Source organism: Egretta garzetta, unplaced genomic scaffold, assembly GCF_000687185.1.
Source record: "Egretta garzetta isolate BGI_Z169 unplaced genomic scaffold, ASM68718v1 scaffold781, whole genome shotgun sequence".
In the NCBI taxonomy this organism is placed as follows: domain Eukaryota; kingdom Metazoa; phylum Chordata; class Aves; order Pelecaniformes; family Ardeidae; genus Egretta; species Egretta garzetta.
The window spans coordinates 211,904-224,731 of record NW_009258579.1 but is presented as its reverse complement, the minus strand read 5'-3'; the positions used below and the strand labels follow the sequence as shown (position 1 = coordinate 224,731).

The following is a 12,828-nucleotide window of genomic DNA, read 5'->3' as shown; positions in this document are numbered from 1 at the left end:
AAATTTGTCTGAGTACTGGCACCATCATCAGTAGCTTGCTTTGTAATTGGGAAGGCTGTTACACTAACGTCAGGTGCCACAACATCACCAAGAAGCTGAGAACTTTGAGCCTTAAGCTGTGTTGTATTATTTTCTTCAGTCTTACAGGATGTCCATTTAGTGTCAAAGGCATTTTCAGACTGAATAGGCTCAGTAGTGTCTTGTGACGTGTGTTTACTTTTGACACAAGTCCCGTATTCATCTTCTGTTTCCTGCTGTCTGTCTTCTTCACTTGTGCATGTAAGGCTAACACATCTTTCCTCAAAAATATCTGATGCAGTTTCACATTTTCCTGAGGATAGTTTTCCATTTTCATGGTTAGACTGGAATTGCAAAGTACACCCGCTCTTGTGGCCTAAAGAATAGCAACAATCATCAATATTCTGATTATTTTCATAGTTATTTTCTATGTCTCCTAAGGAAATTAACAGCTGGTCGCCTTTGTTTATACATTGATGGTGTGAGTAAAAAACACCCATTTCTTCATCACTGTCAGAATCAGTGTCAGAATCATCATAACTGTCGTAATCATCCTCATAATCATCTTCCTCCTGTGTTCCTTCAGATTCATCCTCATAGGACTCACTTTCCGCTTTCATTTCATCTTCCTCATTTCCATCTTGTACTTCTGCTTCATACATCGTCATTAAAGAACTAAGGCCTCCCTCCTTTCTTCCTTCACTCTCCGGAGTAAATGGTAATTTTTGCTCCTTCTCTCCAAAGCTCCCTGTTCTTTCCCTTTCCTCCTCAGGGATTCTTTCCATAGTTTCGGTACTCGCAGAAGCTGTATTTACACTCTCAGGTAGATCTGTCAGATTTACACTGACACTTTCTCCAACATTAGTTGCAAGTTCTTGAAAAGAGCTGGTTTCTTTTCTCAGAGTTATTAGACCACCTCTCTCCTCCAAAAAACCTAATGGAACTGATGTTCCAGACAATTCTGGCTCTGGTGTATCATCATCCCCCAACTGCAAGGCATCAAAACCATCATTGCCTTGAGGAGTGTCATAGGAATCATCATCATCAATTTGTGGAGTATCATAGACATCACTGTCATCATCATCAACCTGAGGTGTTTCATAGGCATCGTCATCATCATCATCACCATCAAAGTGAGAGCTGTCATCTTCACAGGGTACCTCACCACATTCATGCTGCAAACGGTTGCTTTCAAACTGTGGGATGCCTTCACTCCCTTCAACTGACGAGTCAGAACTACTGTCACACAGCAGTAACTTGTTGAATGTAAGATTGCTTTCTTCTACTGCTAGCCTTTGTGCTGTGCTGTCACTGTCCCCCACGGGTGGTCCATCATGTATAACGGTATCGCCACCAAATGAAGGCCTACAGTACACGTCTCCACTGTCTCCTAGACACAGCTTACTCTGCAAATCAGTACAATCCTCCAAGGATGGCCTGCCGTGTATATAAAAATAGTCCTCTAGGGATGGCCTGTCATGTACATCAGTGTACTCCTGTTGAGGTGGCTCACTATATCCATTATCTTCAAACTGCAGTGTGCCACCACACTGACTAACCAATTCTCCTGGAAGTCTATATTCAGTATCTGCACTGATAGACGAACCAAGACTTCTCTGAAAGTCATCTTTTTTGCCACTATCCAATACCATTCTGCCATTGTCAGCTTGCAATATGTGAGGCTTGTATTTTGCGCACCTTTGCAGCTCTGTCCAGGTCTCATTATCTGACAAATCATTCACACTCAAGGAATTTTGTAAGGTTTTATCATCCCTGTTTTCATTACTGAGATTGTCTGCCACATAAATCTCTTCTTTCTCTGTTTCTGAAGTAAGATTTGGATTTGAGTAACTTGAAACATACCCTTCAATGTTTCCTGAATTTGCCTTCTGATTGTTATGCCTACACAGTTCTGTCCACTCAGAAACCTCCAGAAGACCTCTGAGTACATTTCTGTTTGTGGAATTTTGAGTGCTACTTACTCCGTTTCTAAGTTCTGTAGGGTTAGTTAACATCTCCTGTGTATATTCCGATTGCTCAGTACCAATAGCATTGCAAACATCTGGTCCACAAACATGGAGATCTTCTCTCTGTGAAGATACAGAATCCCCCAAACCTGCATTTTGATTTAATTTCCTGTTATTAGAAGTATTCTCAGCATCACCCTGAACATCACCTGTGACATTATTGAAGTGGACACTGCCAGTTGACTTCAAGTTAATTCCTTTCAGACTTACATATTTGTTATTAAACTCAGTTTCTGACACATCAGCATCGTACGCAGCACCATCACCTTCCAGCAACATATTGATGGCTTCCTGCAGTTGTCCATCATATAATAAAAGTCTTCCTCCGGTGTTTGCATCCATATAACTATTTATCATCAGATAAGATATGAATAATTTCTTAGTCTGATCTAAATTATGACATACAGGCTCTTCTGTGCCAGAATCTTCATGTTCCTCCTCACAGTCATGAAATACAGGCGGCAGGAATTCATAGGTCGATAACCATTTTGCAGCATTTTTACAAGAGGACTCTAATTCTTCTACATTGGGCATTTTATCTGGTAAAGTCACATTGGTCAAAACAGATACAGTATTGATGTCTATTATCCCTGACTGTGCAGCCTTATCTAGACTGACTATTTCACAAGTTTCTGGAATGTAAAGCGCAGCTATTTTCTGTCTGTCATTTAGTATTTTGAATGCCAGCTCATTTGTTATCATCTCTTGGTGCAAAGAAGTTGATATGGGGAATATTTCACCAGTATGAGGCCAAATTAGCCCAACAAAGCCTCTCTGTGCTTCTAATACCAGCAGCGCGCTGGTTGATGATATCAAGTTGCATTGTACAGCTTCATCAACAGTCAAGCGTTGTCCTGAATTTGGACAAAGGATTCCACCAGTCTGAACCTGATGCGTGAGGATCCCACAAGCAGTGTCCTGATCTATCACCCCTTCTCTCATGGCCTCTTCCACAGTCATTTGCTTCCCCGAGTCAGAGTCAATTATACCTCCAGATATTAACTGAGCACCCAGCAGCCTGAACATTGTTTCCCGATCGATGAGTCCTTCATGGGCTGCCCTCAAAATAGTTATCTTCCTTCCACATTTGAACGTGATTCTACCTCTTTCTTGTGGTTTCACAGGTAGCAGTCTTAACCCTGTTTCTTCATGTATTATGCTTCTATGAACCATCTGTTCAAGGGAAATCTTCTCAGCACAGTTGGGGTCTATGAGATCTTTACATGTGTCTTGTCTTTCCAGAAGCTTTGCATATAACGTTGGAGAAATCAGGTTTCTCTGGAAAGCATTCTGCAAAGTCAGGTTTTCTCCAGTAGATGGCAAAATCACGTACCCACTTGAAAACTGATTCTCAAGAATTTTAATAGCCAAAGGTTCTGAAATTAGATCTTGTTCTAAAGCTGATACAACTGGAAGATTTGATAATGATGATGATTCTGAAATAAGCTTCTTTGCATTACTTAATTCCTGCAACTGCAACCGAGTCTGCTCATCAATTAAGGCACGAGCTTTAGCTTCTTCCAAATCATAACATACTCCTAATTCTGGAGAAACGATTCCAGAAAGGATCAGCTGATTCTCAAGCAATCTAATTCCAGTGTCATAGTCAATAAAACCTTTTAAAATAGACTGAAAGACTGAAAGGACTTCTCCAGTCGTTTGGTCAATGACACCAGCAATGACTTTATTCATCTAAAAAGGAATATAAAAGAAAAGTTATCACTATTTTCAGACTGTGTATTTTAAATTTTCTCTTGATTTTGAATGCACAATAAGCTTAAAAACATGTACTTACCAAGCCTGGAGGAATGCTGTGAATGTTAGCAGCTCAAATGCGCAAGTGATCTATGTCAGTCATTCAACAGCACACGATGTGATAAAAGATTTAAAATCAACATGCATCTGTGAATTGAAAACCTATGCTTTGCATACATAAACAGGGTTAGTGAAAGACAGTAGAAGAAATGATTGCAGAGTGAGCAAATAGAACATATACCTGAAAGGCAAATTTTCATGCTCTAAATGTCTGTGAAAGGTTAGAATATTCGGAAACAGTACGTGATTCAAAACAACCATGCTATTCATGTTTACAGCATACAGCACTTCTGTATATACACTCAATAATATGGAATCAGATATTCTAGCACCCAATATTGCATTTAGTTTGCATGGAAAGCATGAAGTCAGTTTGGCAACATTATCTGAACTAATTACACAGACACTGCCTGTATGTGTATATGAGAACACTCATTTGCAACATAATTTTTGAGAATTCCACATTTAAGATTAAGATCCATTAACAAATGTGTTTGTAGTGTCTCAGAGCTAATCGTGTTACGTGCTCCCATTTTCATATCCAAATAAATTTCAAGAAAAACTGAAAGCAGATCTCTTCTAGAACATTTCTGAGTGATATGTGGGAGAGATTAACATGTTATTTTATGGTGTCATTTTTGCAGCAGAAACACAGACTTATCTAGCAGTCAAAGAATGGCTTTTAAGAGAAGAGTTAAGAGATGAATGATTTGTTTATCTTTCTTCATGCAAGGCACACATTATTAAGACTCTTCACAAAAAATCTGATGAGCAGAATGTTCATATGCGCAGATAAGGTCACACACAGTATTCCATAACCAATACACAAAACCTTCAGTCAATTAAATCTCAAGTTCCTTTACACGCTGTTAATTGCAGCTTCTTTTACTGATCACGCGTGGTTCCAAAACCATGCAGTAAATCTCAAAAGAGACCGAAATGTAAGTTTCAATTTTGTTACCTTTTCTTCCATCTTTTCATCATCCAGATACTGTGCTTCCTGCAACTGCTTCAAAGCTTCATTGGATAACAAGCTGTAGCTCTCCTGGAGGGATCGGACTTGCCTTTCCATTTCATTTCTCTCTTCATCTGTCATTCTATTAAGAAAAAAAGAAAAATGGAAGCAGGAGCTCTCTTTGGAAATTTGCAGCCTGCAAGAAGTGATCTGCTCAGCTTTATTTAAAAAAGGGGGGCGGGGGGGGGGGGAAATTTGAAAAAGTTGTCTGAAAAAAAAAATATCCCCAATTACGATGATGCTCAAGAAAGCTACAACCTGCTTGTAGTCATTCAGGAGAAGAAGCTGTGTTAACCTAGAATTTATGTTGAATTATCACTAAAGCATTTAACACTTGTATGTGCCTTTGTCCACTGATTACCAGTCAAGACAGGCAACATAGCTAGCAAGGAATCATGAGATATCTCAGCAATTTAGTATCTTAAACAGTCTGATTTCAGACACAGATGAAACAAGCTTGTGATATATAGTTCAAGTACTAATTTACTACTAATTTGCTAATTATTTTGACTTCAAATTAAAATACTACCTAATGTTTTTTAAGCTGACCAGAGATATATAAACCCAGCCAAATTCTTGAAATAAACAAAACTGCATCAACCTGCACCAAATGGGAAGACAAAATTATAAAATTAAATGAAACAACTGACATATTTGTATGTGAAACGTAACTAGAACTGTAAGATCAGGATATGATTTCTTTTTAAGCAAACAGCATGGACTGATTCAATGAATTTACATTATTTCAAAAATAAAAAATGGCATACTTGTCACTGTGCTTAGCTAAAAATGACTGAGTAGTCTGCAGAGCTTCAGCTATTTGTTCTTTCTTGGTTGACATTTCATCCAGGGAAATCTGAAAAATAAACAACCCGTGTTTAAGACTTAACTATGCACATATATAAAAACAAACAAACAACACAGTATTTCTACATGGGACTAAACTCAATACTATAAGAACTTCGGGTTTTTTGTTTAGATACCACCTATTCTTAGAATGGTATTATTTACTACAGAATTGTATCATTTATATACAGATAAGTTGTCATGCTATGCCTTTTGGTTAAACAAGCTGTGTTAGGAAACCATTGGGTGAGAAAAAGAAAATTTATTTTAAAATGTTATTTGTTTGAAATTTAAAACCACTTACTATAGTTGGCACAGTTTAAAGCAGCTTTATAAAGATGCGTATAATGGCCATGTTCAAGAAGTTGCTCACCACTATGAGAAATAGTAACTTTTTAAAAGAATATACCAGAAGGCCACAAACCTTCATGAAATTATGTGACTGAGACAAATGCAATACCAGACACTTAAAAAAAATATTATTAATATTCTCCCTGCTATCATTTCTGTGTCATCCTCACTAAAGCACTTGTTCTGGCAAGAATTTAATCTTCTAACTTTTCTGAAAAACTGCCTGTGGTTTCTGCAGAGAAAAGCACTCATTTTGGATAAATAAAAGCATTTATTTATGCATTTGCCTGGGTCTGGACATAACAAATTCTGTCCCTGCGTGCATCACATCAAAGGGCCTGAACATGGACTTGAACAGAGTCTCCCTTTGCAACTGCCATCAGCAAGCCACAATGCTACCATCTGTGCTGCTCAGACAGACACCAAGAGAGCAAGCACTGTATGTGCTGTATTGTGTCACACGAGGAGGTGACATTAAGCAGGCTGAGGTAGCAGGTGGGGTCATGAGCTCCACTTTGCTCAGAGAACTGGTGTCACCGCGGCTGCTGCTTGTGACCTGTCACTACTGGCACCAGCTTCTCCACCCACTCCACGGCTACACCCCACAGCAATCCCAAACCACCGTATGAAATGTATTTCAGCTAACGTTAGCTACCAGATCACTACTCTATGTGTTTCTACAAAACTTGTCAAGGCACCTGTGCTAGCCAGTGGAGACACAAAACCAGGCACCTCTGGAAGGCAATGCTACCTTGCTGGACCGTTTCACAAGGCAAGTTCTCCCACAGGCTGGAGGAAGCCGAGGCAGCTAACCCACAGGTTACTCGCTGTGGGCTCAGGCTGGACAGGGAAGATGCTACCCATGGTTGCCATGGTAAGCTGAGATGCTCTAAGCAGCTGAGCGCTGGCCCAACACTGACAAAAGTTGGCGCTGTTGTCATTAACAAGGGCAGAAAAAGACCAGTGCTGAATGTTCTTGCAGATCCTGATCCTAACTATTAGTGATTTATCAACCAATATGCTTAAATCAATACAAGCTTAGTTCCTCCTATAGATTTGGGACAAACCTAGGGACAGAAGTAGCACTGGTCCTCTACAAACAAGCAGCATGCTGGGACCGGTGGCCATGGGGACTGCAGGACTGCTGACCTGCCCAACAGCAAGCTTGGTTTATGCAGACGCCACTCCAGTGGCTCTAACCAGCACGCGTGACCAAAATAAAAATGTAGGAACAGGCTGCCAGAAGGGCCCAAATCATGTTTGCATGACCACACATCCAGCCCTGCACTGAGGGATGTGGAAAAGATACTGCTCTGTCTGCTGCTCTGTGTGCAGGTAGACCTTAACCTACTGAAATCTTTTTAGGTGTCACTAAGCTATTTTGTGGGACAAGCCTAGCAGGGGAGCTGTTAGAAATGACAGGAAACTTCACAGATGGAAATTAATGGTCAGAGTTACAACTGTACAGAATGATGATGTACCTGTTAAATACAAAGGCGGCAAGATGGGCCACTCCAGCAGCCTGTGGACTAGCGTGACAATAAAGAGGGCTCAGCCAACACCTGCTCTATTCCCCAAGACAGCAGTTTTGACTACCCCACAAGAGGACCCCTCAAAATAACTTTTTAAAAGCAAGTAAGAAGAAACGTGACCCTCAGGCCCCTCCAGCCAATTCTCTCCTTCCTGGTGCCAGGGTGGAAGTTACCAGACTTACTCACTGAACTATATCAGGACAAGTTGGGGGCAGACCTACAAAGTGCCATCCTGCCAGGATGCACTGTCCCTCTACAGAGGCCAAGTTATGGTCTGCAGGGTCTAGTTTCTCTAAACTGAGATTTTGCAGTGCCAGAATATATCACACACCAGGCCTGTAAAAAACAGCTTGCACTTCTTCCCAAGTAACATGTTTGTGTCCCTAAGCATTGGTGTTCATTTACCCAACCCTCCTCTCACAACCAAATGTGAAAGTACATCTTCAGTAAAATGTGGATGGTGATTTGGAGGAAAAAAGGATTTATGGAATATTTTCTCATTTTAATCAGCACAGAGAGCTAAAAAGAGGAAGTGGTATTTCACCAAGACAGCTGTGTACCTGCTGCTTAGGCAAATCTGTCTTTTCAGCCTTTTCTCCTTCTTCTTTGCTGAGTGTCTTGCTGAGGTTTGACACCCATCTCAGTAAATCCCCAGCCTTCTCAACATGTTCCTTCTTTTCTTCTTCCATTGACTTCTAATGAGCACCGCAAATTGCAAAAAACATGTAAATGTAAATTGTTGGGATATTTAATGTTAATATCTCTAGAAACACAATTCTACCACAATGGCAGCATTATCACATAAACATAAAGTGATTTCTTTTTATTTATCACCACATGCATTATTATCACACTTTGATGTAGGAACAAAAATGACACATAATTATAGACACTAACAAAGTAATTCCTGAAATGATTTGTAATTGTGATTACGGTGCTTATTCATACACATGTACATTTATTATAAAATGACTGATATTAAGAAAAGGGATAGCTTCCCAGCCATTACTCAGCAGACAAAATCTAAACAACATTTGCACATAAAGTATCTTTGAATCGCTGCCTTTGCATTACCCTCAGGTGTGGATATGTACAACCAGTCGAGGATTATCAGTATTTTGCAATCTGTGCACATGGATTACTGAATTACAATGAAGAAGAATACATTGCTTTTGTGGCTACAGAAACAAGAACAATAAAAGTAAAATACTGAGACATTTCATCTTTTTCTGCACAGGAAAATATCTCTTTTTATAATAGTATAACTTGTGAGTAGCTTGAAATGTATCAATACTTAGAAAACACACCTAAGCCCTCCCATGTATCACAAGTAAAAATTAAAACTTATTTCAATGGAATTTTTTTTAATTTGATATGTAATTGTAATTCACTTGCCTATTAGAGCATGAAAACAATTCTAAAAAAAATGTTACTTGAAGCGAGAGAAAAAATTAGGAAGAGTAGCCCATTAAAATTAATGAAAATGAACAAAATTACTTATGCATATGTGTTTACTGGACTGCAGATTTAACTCTTGTATACTTTATTGCCACCTTCGTAAAATAAATGATATCTGCAAACTGATTCATAATATTAAATTAACTGTCAGGTCACATGAAATACTGCACTGCCTTCGTTCATGAAATTGGCAATCCCTTTCTATTTTTGATGTAACAATCTGATTCTCGTCTCACCTAAATTACTCACTTTGCACTAACGTTAACTTCACCAACCTCAGTCTAACTTCTGATTTACACTACCTATATGTAGCTAATGTCAGACAAGGCCTCCAGGTAAAGACTGAACACATAGTCTGCATTTTGAAATTATGGATCTAAGTTTATAGATAAAGTTCAACTTTGTAACAATAATATCTACTTCCAGTTTTACTTGTTCATGCTAATTAGTGGTTTAGACTAATTAGTTTTACAGCAGCTCATGATTATATTAGAAAACACCATTTATGATTTTCCATAAAAGCCATGATAGATCCTTTCCTTGACTTGAATGGGTTTTAAAGCAGGCCCCAAAATTAGTACTAATATCTTTGTTCCATTATGCATTATAGTAAAGACTGGAAATTCCCGTCTTCATGGGCTGAGCTGCTTCTAACAATCGCAGCCCCGTGTGGCAATCGAAAACAGCGGTCTCTAAAGCTTCTTTGTAGGTTAACTTCTTCTTCGTTTTGGGGCACGTTAAAACTTTAACATACAATTTTTCATCTTTCATCTTTGTAGCTGTGACAGCATCAATAATGCCATTCTTAATTGCATCTTCCATTGTTAATCTGGAATGAGACTTTGGATCTATCAACCCACCAGTCAAGTACTGATACTCCAGGCAGCGCATACCCGTTTCTTTGTCTATGGCATTGACATGCATAGCTTCAACTGCTGACATAACTGTGTTCCTTACAGGGTGAATGATCCCAGTAAAGACCAGTTCACACTGCTGGATTTGCTTGGCACAACCATCATCAATCAACTCCCTTTGCAAAGCTTCTGAAACGCTGTACTTTTTCCCAGTAAATGGATCAATTATGCCTCCTGTACTAACCTGAGCTTCGAGACACCGGAGGGCTGTAACTCTATCTACCAAGTTTTTGCGTGAGGCTTTTAAAACTGGAATTCTTTCATTGGATTCAGAAAGCCAGAACCCTGCAATAGGACTGTTTAAATCTTTATTTGGCTGCGAACACCTAACTAAAATATCACCAAACTCATTAGCTGTGATTAAACCCTCCTTATATTTATTGACTATTGCACTGCCAATTCTACCCTGATTTAAGGTCTCCTCGATATTAAACTGTACACCGGTTTTAAGATCTGTAAGCAAAAGAAAAGAATTCCCATCAGAGTCAAAACATGTAGACTCTTTCCAATCAAACTCCTGTTTTGAAAGCTCAAGATATGTAGCTTTATCAACACAATTTTTTTGATAAGCTTCGTATGAAGTCATTTCAGCTCCTGTTTTGATGTCTACTACAGAAATTTTATGACTTTTCTCTGCTGAAGGGCTGCTTATTTTCCTTTCACCAACTGGAAGTAGAAAGCATTTACTGCTTACACTGAACACACACATTTTCAGCAAATCACAGTAGTACATAGGTTTCCTGTTATTTGGATTGTGAAAACATTTTGCATTACTAGAAGGTTCATGCAAAAATTTTAAAATTGTGTTACTAAGCAAGCCAAGCTGCACGGCGGTTTCTGGAGGTACACGAACACTTCTTACCGGATCAATGATCCCCCCACTTGCAATTTGAGCCTCAAGGATATTTTTACCTTTTTGTCTTTCTAAGAGTCGAGCTTCCATAGCCTGGTACACAGAGATCACTTTCCCAGAACAGCAATAGCCCAAAACAGCTTTCTCTGCCTCAAGCAGTCTACTCTTGAATTCATTATCTGCGAGTCCTCTAACAACTGCATCATCAACAGGGAATTTGTGACCTGTTGTGGGATCAATGATAAAACCAGTAGCTGCCTGGGCCTCTAAAAATGCTAATGCCAGTGCTTTTCCTATGACTCTTCTCTTTGCTGCTAAAGCAAAAGAGAGTATCTCTCTGCTGGATTCCAGGTACAGCCCAGCTATAGCTGTAGGTTTAGTTAAAAATTTTTCAAGACTTTTCTGAACCTCATCAATAGTTTTCTGTCCTGAACGGAGCTGCTCAACCGTCAGCCTATCTAAAAGTTTAACTTCAGTCAACTGTCTGGCAGTTACATCACGTCGGAGACCTTGAAATTTAATATCATCATATTCCTCTGCAAAATATTCCAACCGAGTAGCATCATCAACAGTTTTCAACATCTCTTCCCCTAAGAAAGAGCTCATCTTTGCACAGTCTTCTTTCCTAAACCCTTCCGATGTTTTGTATCCCTCAAACATTCTCTCTTCATTACCAAAAGTCGTGTCATTTTCTTGGTTTAATGTTGTGACTTCAACATGCATGTCATACTGCTTGTTCTTCACTATCTGTAAATAGGAATTTTTTGACACAGTGAGAAACACATCTGCAGAGCTATGCTGTACATCATTCACTCCTAAATCCACCACCAGAGAAACAAAAGGGAAAACTTGAATGTGAGTCAGAAAGAATTGCTACTAGCATCAGAGAGCAGAGAAATACAGATAGCTAGAATTTTAAAGACCATTTGCCATTTCAAATATTTATTCAATAACAGGAATATGACTAGACTACACAACAGTAACTGTTGTTTGTTACTGTACAAACTTAGTGCCATTAATCAAAGCTTATCCTGACCAATAACGATACAATGGTGTATGCGAATACCTATTTCCAATACAAACTTTTAAAATAATGTGTTTCTTGGGTATTAATAAACCTGCTACAACGGTTTAGTAAAAAGCTTTTTGTGTCATGTAAGAATGAAGGGGTTCCCTTCACCAAGGTAAGAACATAAACATTAGAGAGAATACAGAATAGTGACAAAGCATAAATAAAAACAAACAAACAAAAAACAGAATAGCAAAAACCAGCGCTAGGAAGGCAAACCCTCACAAAATGTAGTGTGTACCTCCAAGGGATGCAGTTTTACCACTCCTAATTCATGTTTCATGTCTTCTCCGTGTCTAATAGTTTGTCTGGAACTGTGTAGGCTCCTGTTTCTCAACTGGTCCCTTTCAGACGTTCCAGAGATTTGGCTTGCTTTATCAAAAGTTATCTGAAACTGCGTACTCATTTGAGAAACAAACTCCGTAAAAGACTGTGGGCTTGCATCTTCTTCTAGCGATTGGTTTATTCTTGACATCTGGAACTGCACCTCTCTTGGTATTGTATCATCAGCACTCACGTACAATGTATTTTTTTCTATTTGATCAGATTTAAAACCTGATCGCTCCTGTTTCTGCCTTAACAAAGGTGAGCTAGGTTTTGCGTGTGGAGGAAGCTGTTCAAATTCTCTAGCAGTGGTGTCACTCACGTAATTAAAATCATTCCCTCTTCTCTCACAGCTCAATTTAAATCCAGAATCTTGGAGTTTATTATTCTGTTGAACTTCATTCTGAAACAGAAGAAACCTGTGTTCACTCTCCGTGACCTGCAGGTCCATTTTCTGTTTCAAGCTCTCAACCATATGCTTCTGCATTTCCAATTCTTCCTCAAGTTTCCTGCACTTCTGGTGATAGTCCATTTCAGCCTGCTTCCCTTGCTGTAGTTGTTCATGACATTTTTTAAGCTTTTCTTGCAGATCTTCCATTTGTCGCT

General features: G+C 39.1%; 1 protein-coding gene across 1 annotated transcript in view; it reads right to left on the bottom strand.

Annotated features, from left to right (window-relative positions):
* Positions 1-9,659: 9,659 nt before the first annotated feature.
* The window catches only part of LOC118451632 (plectin-like), a 25,344-nt gene continuing 22,175 nt past the window's right edge, over positions 9,660-12,828 (bottom strand). The window contains exons 23-24 of the mRNA XM_009647951.1: positions 12,140-12,828; positions 9,660-11,576 (exon numbers count right to left, since the gene is read on the bottom strand). The exon at positions 12,140-12,828 is cut by the window's right edge and continues 2,053 nt beyond it. Coding sequence (XP_009646246.1) covers positions 9,660-11,576; positions 12,140-12,828 — 2,606 coding nt within the window. The remainder of the gene's footprint in view (positions 11,577-12,139) is intronic.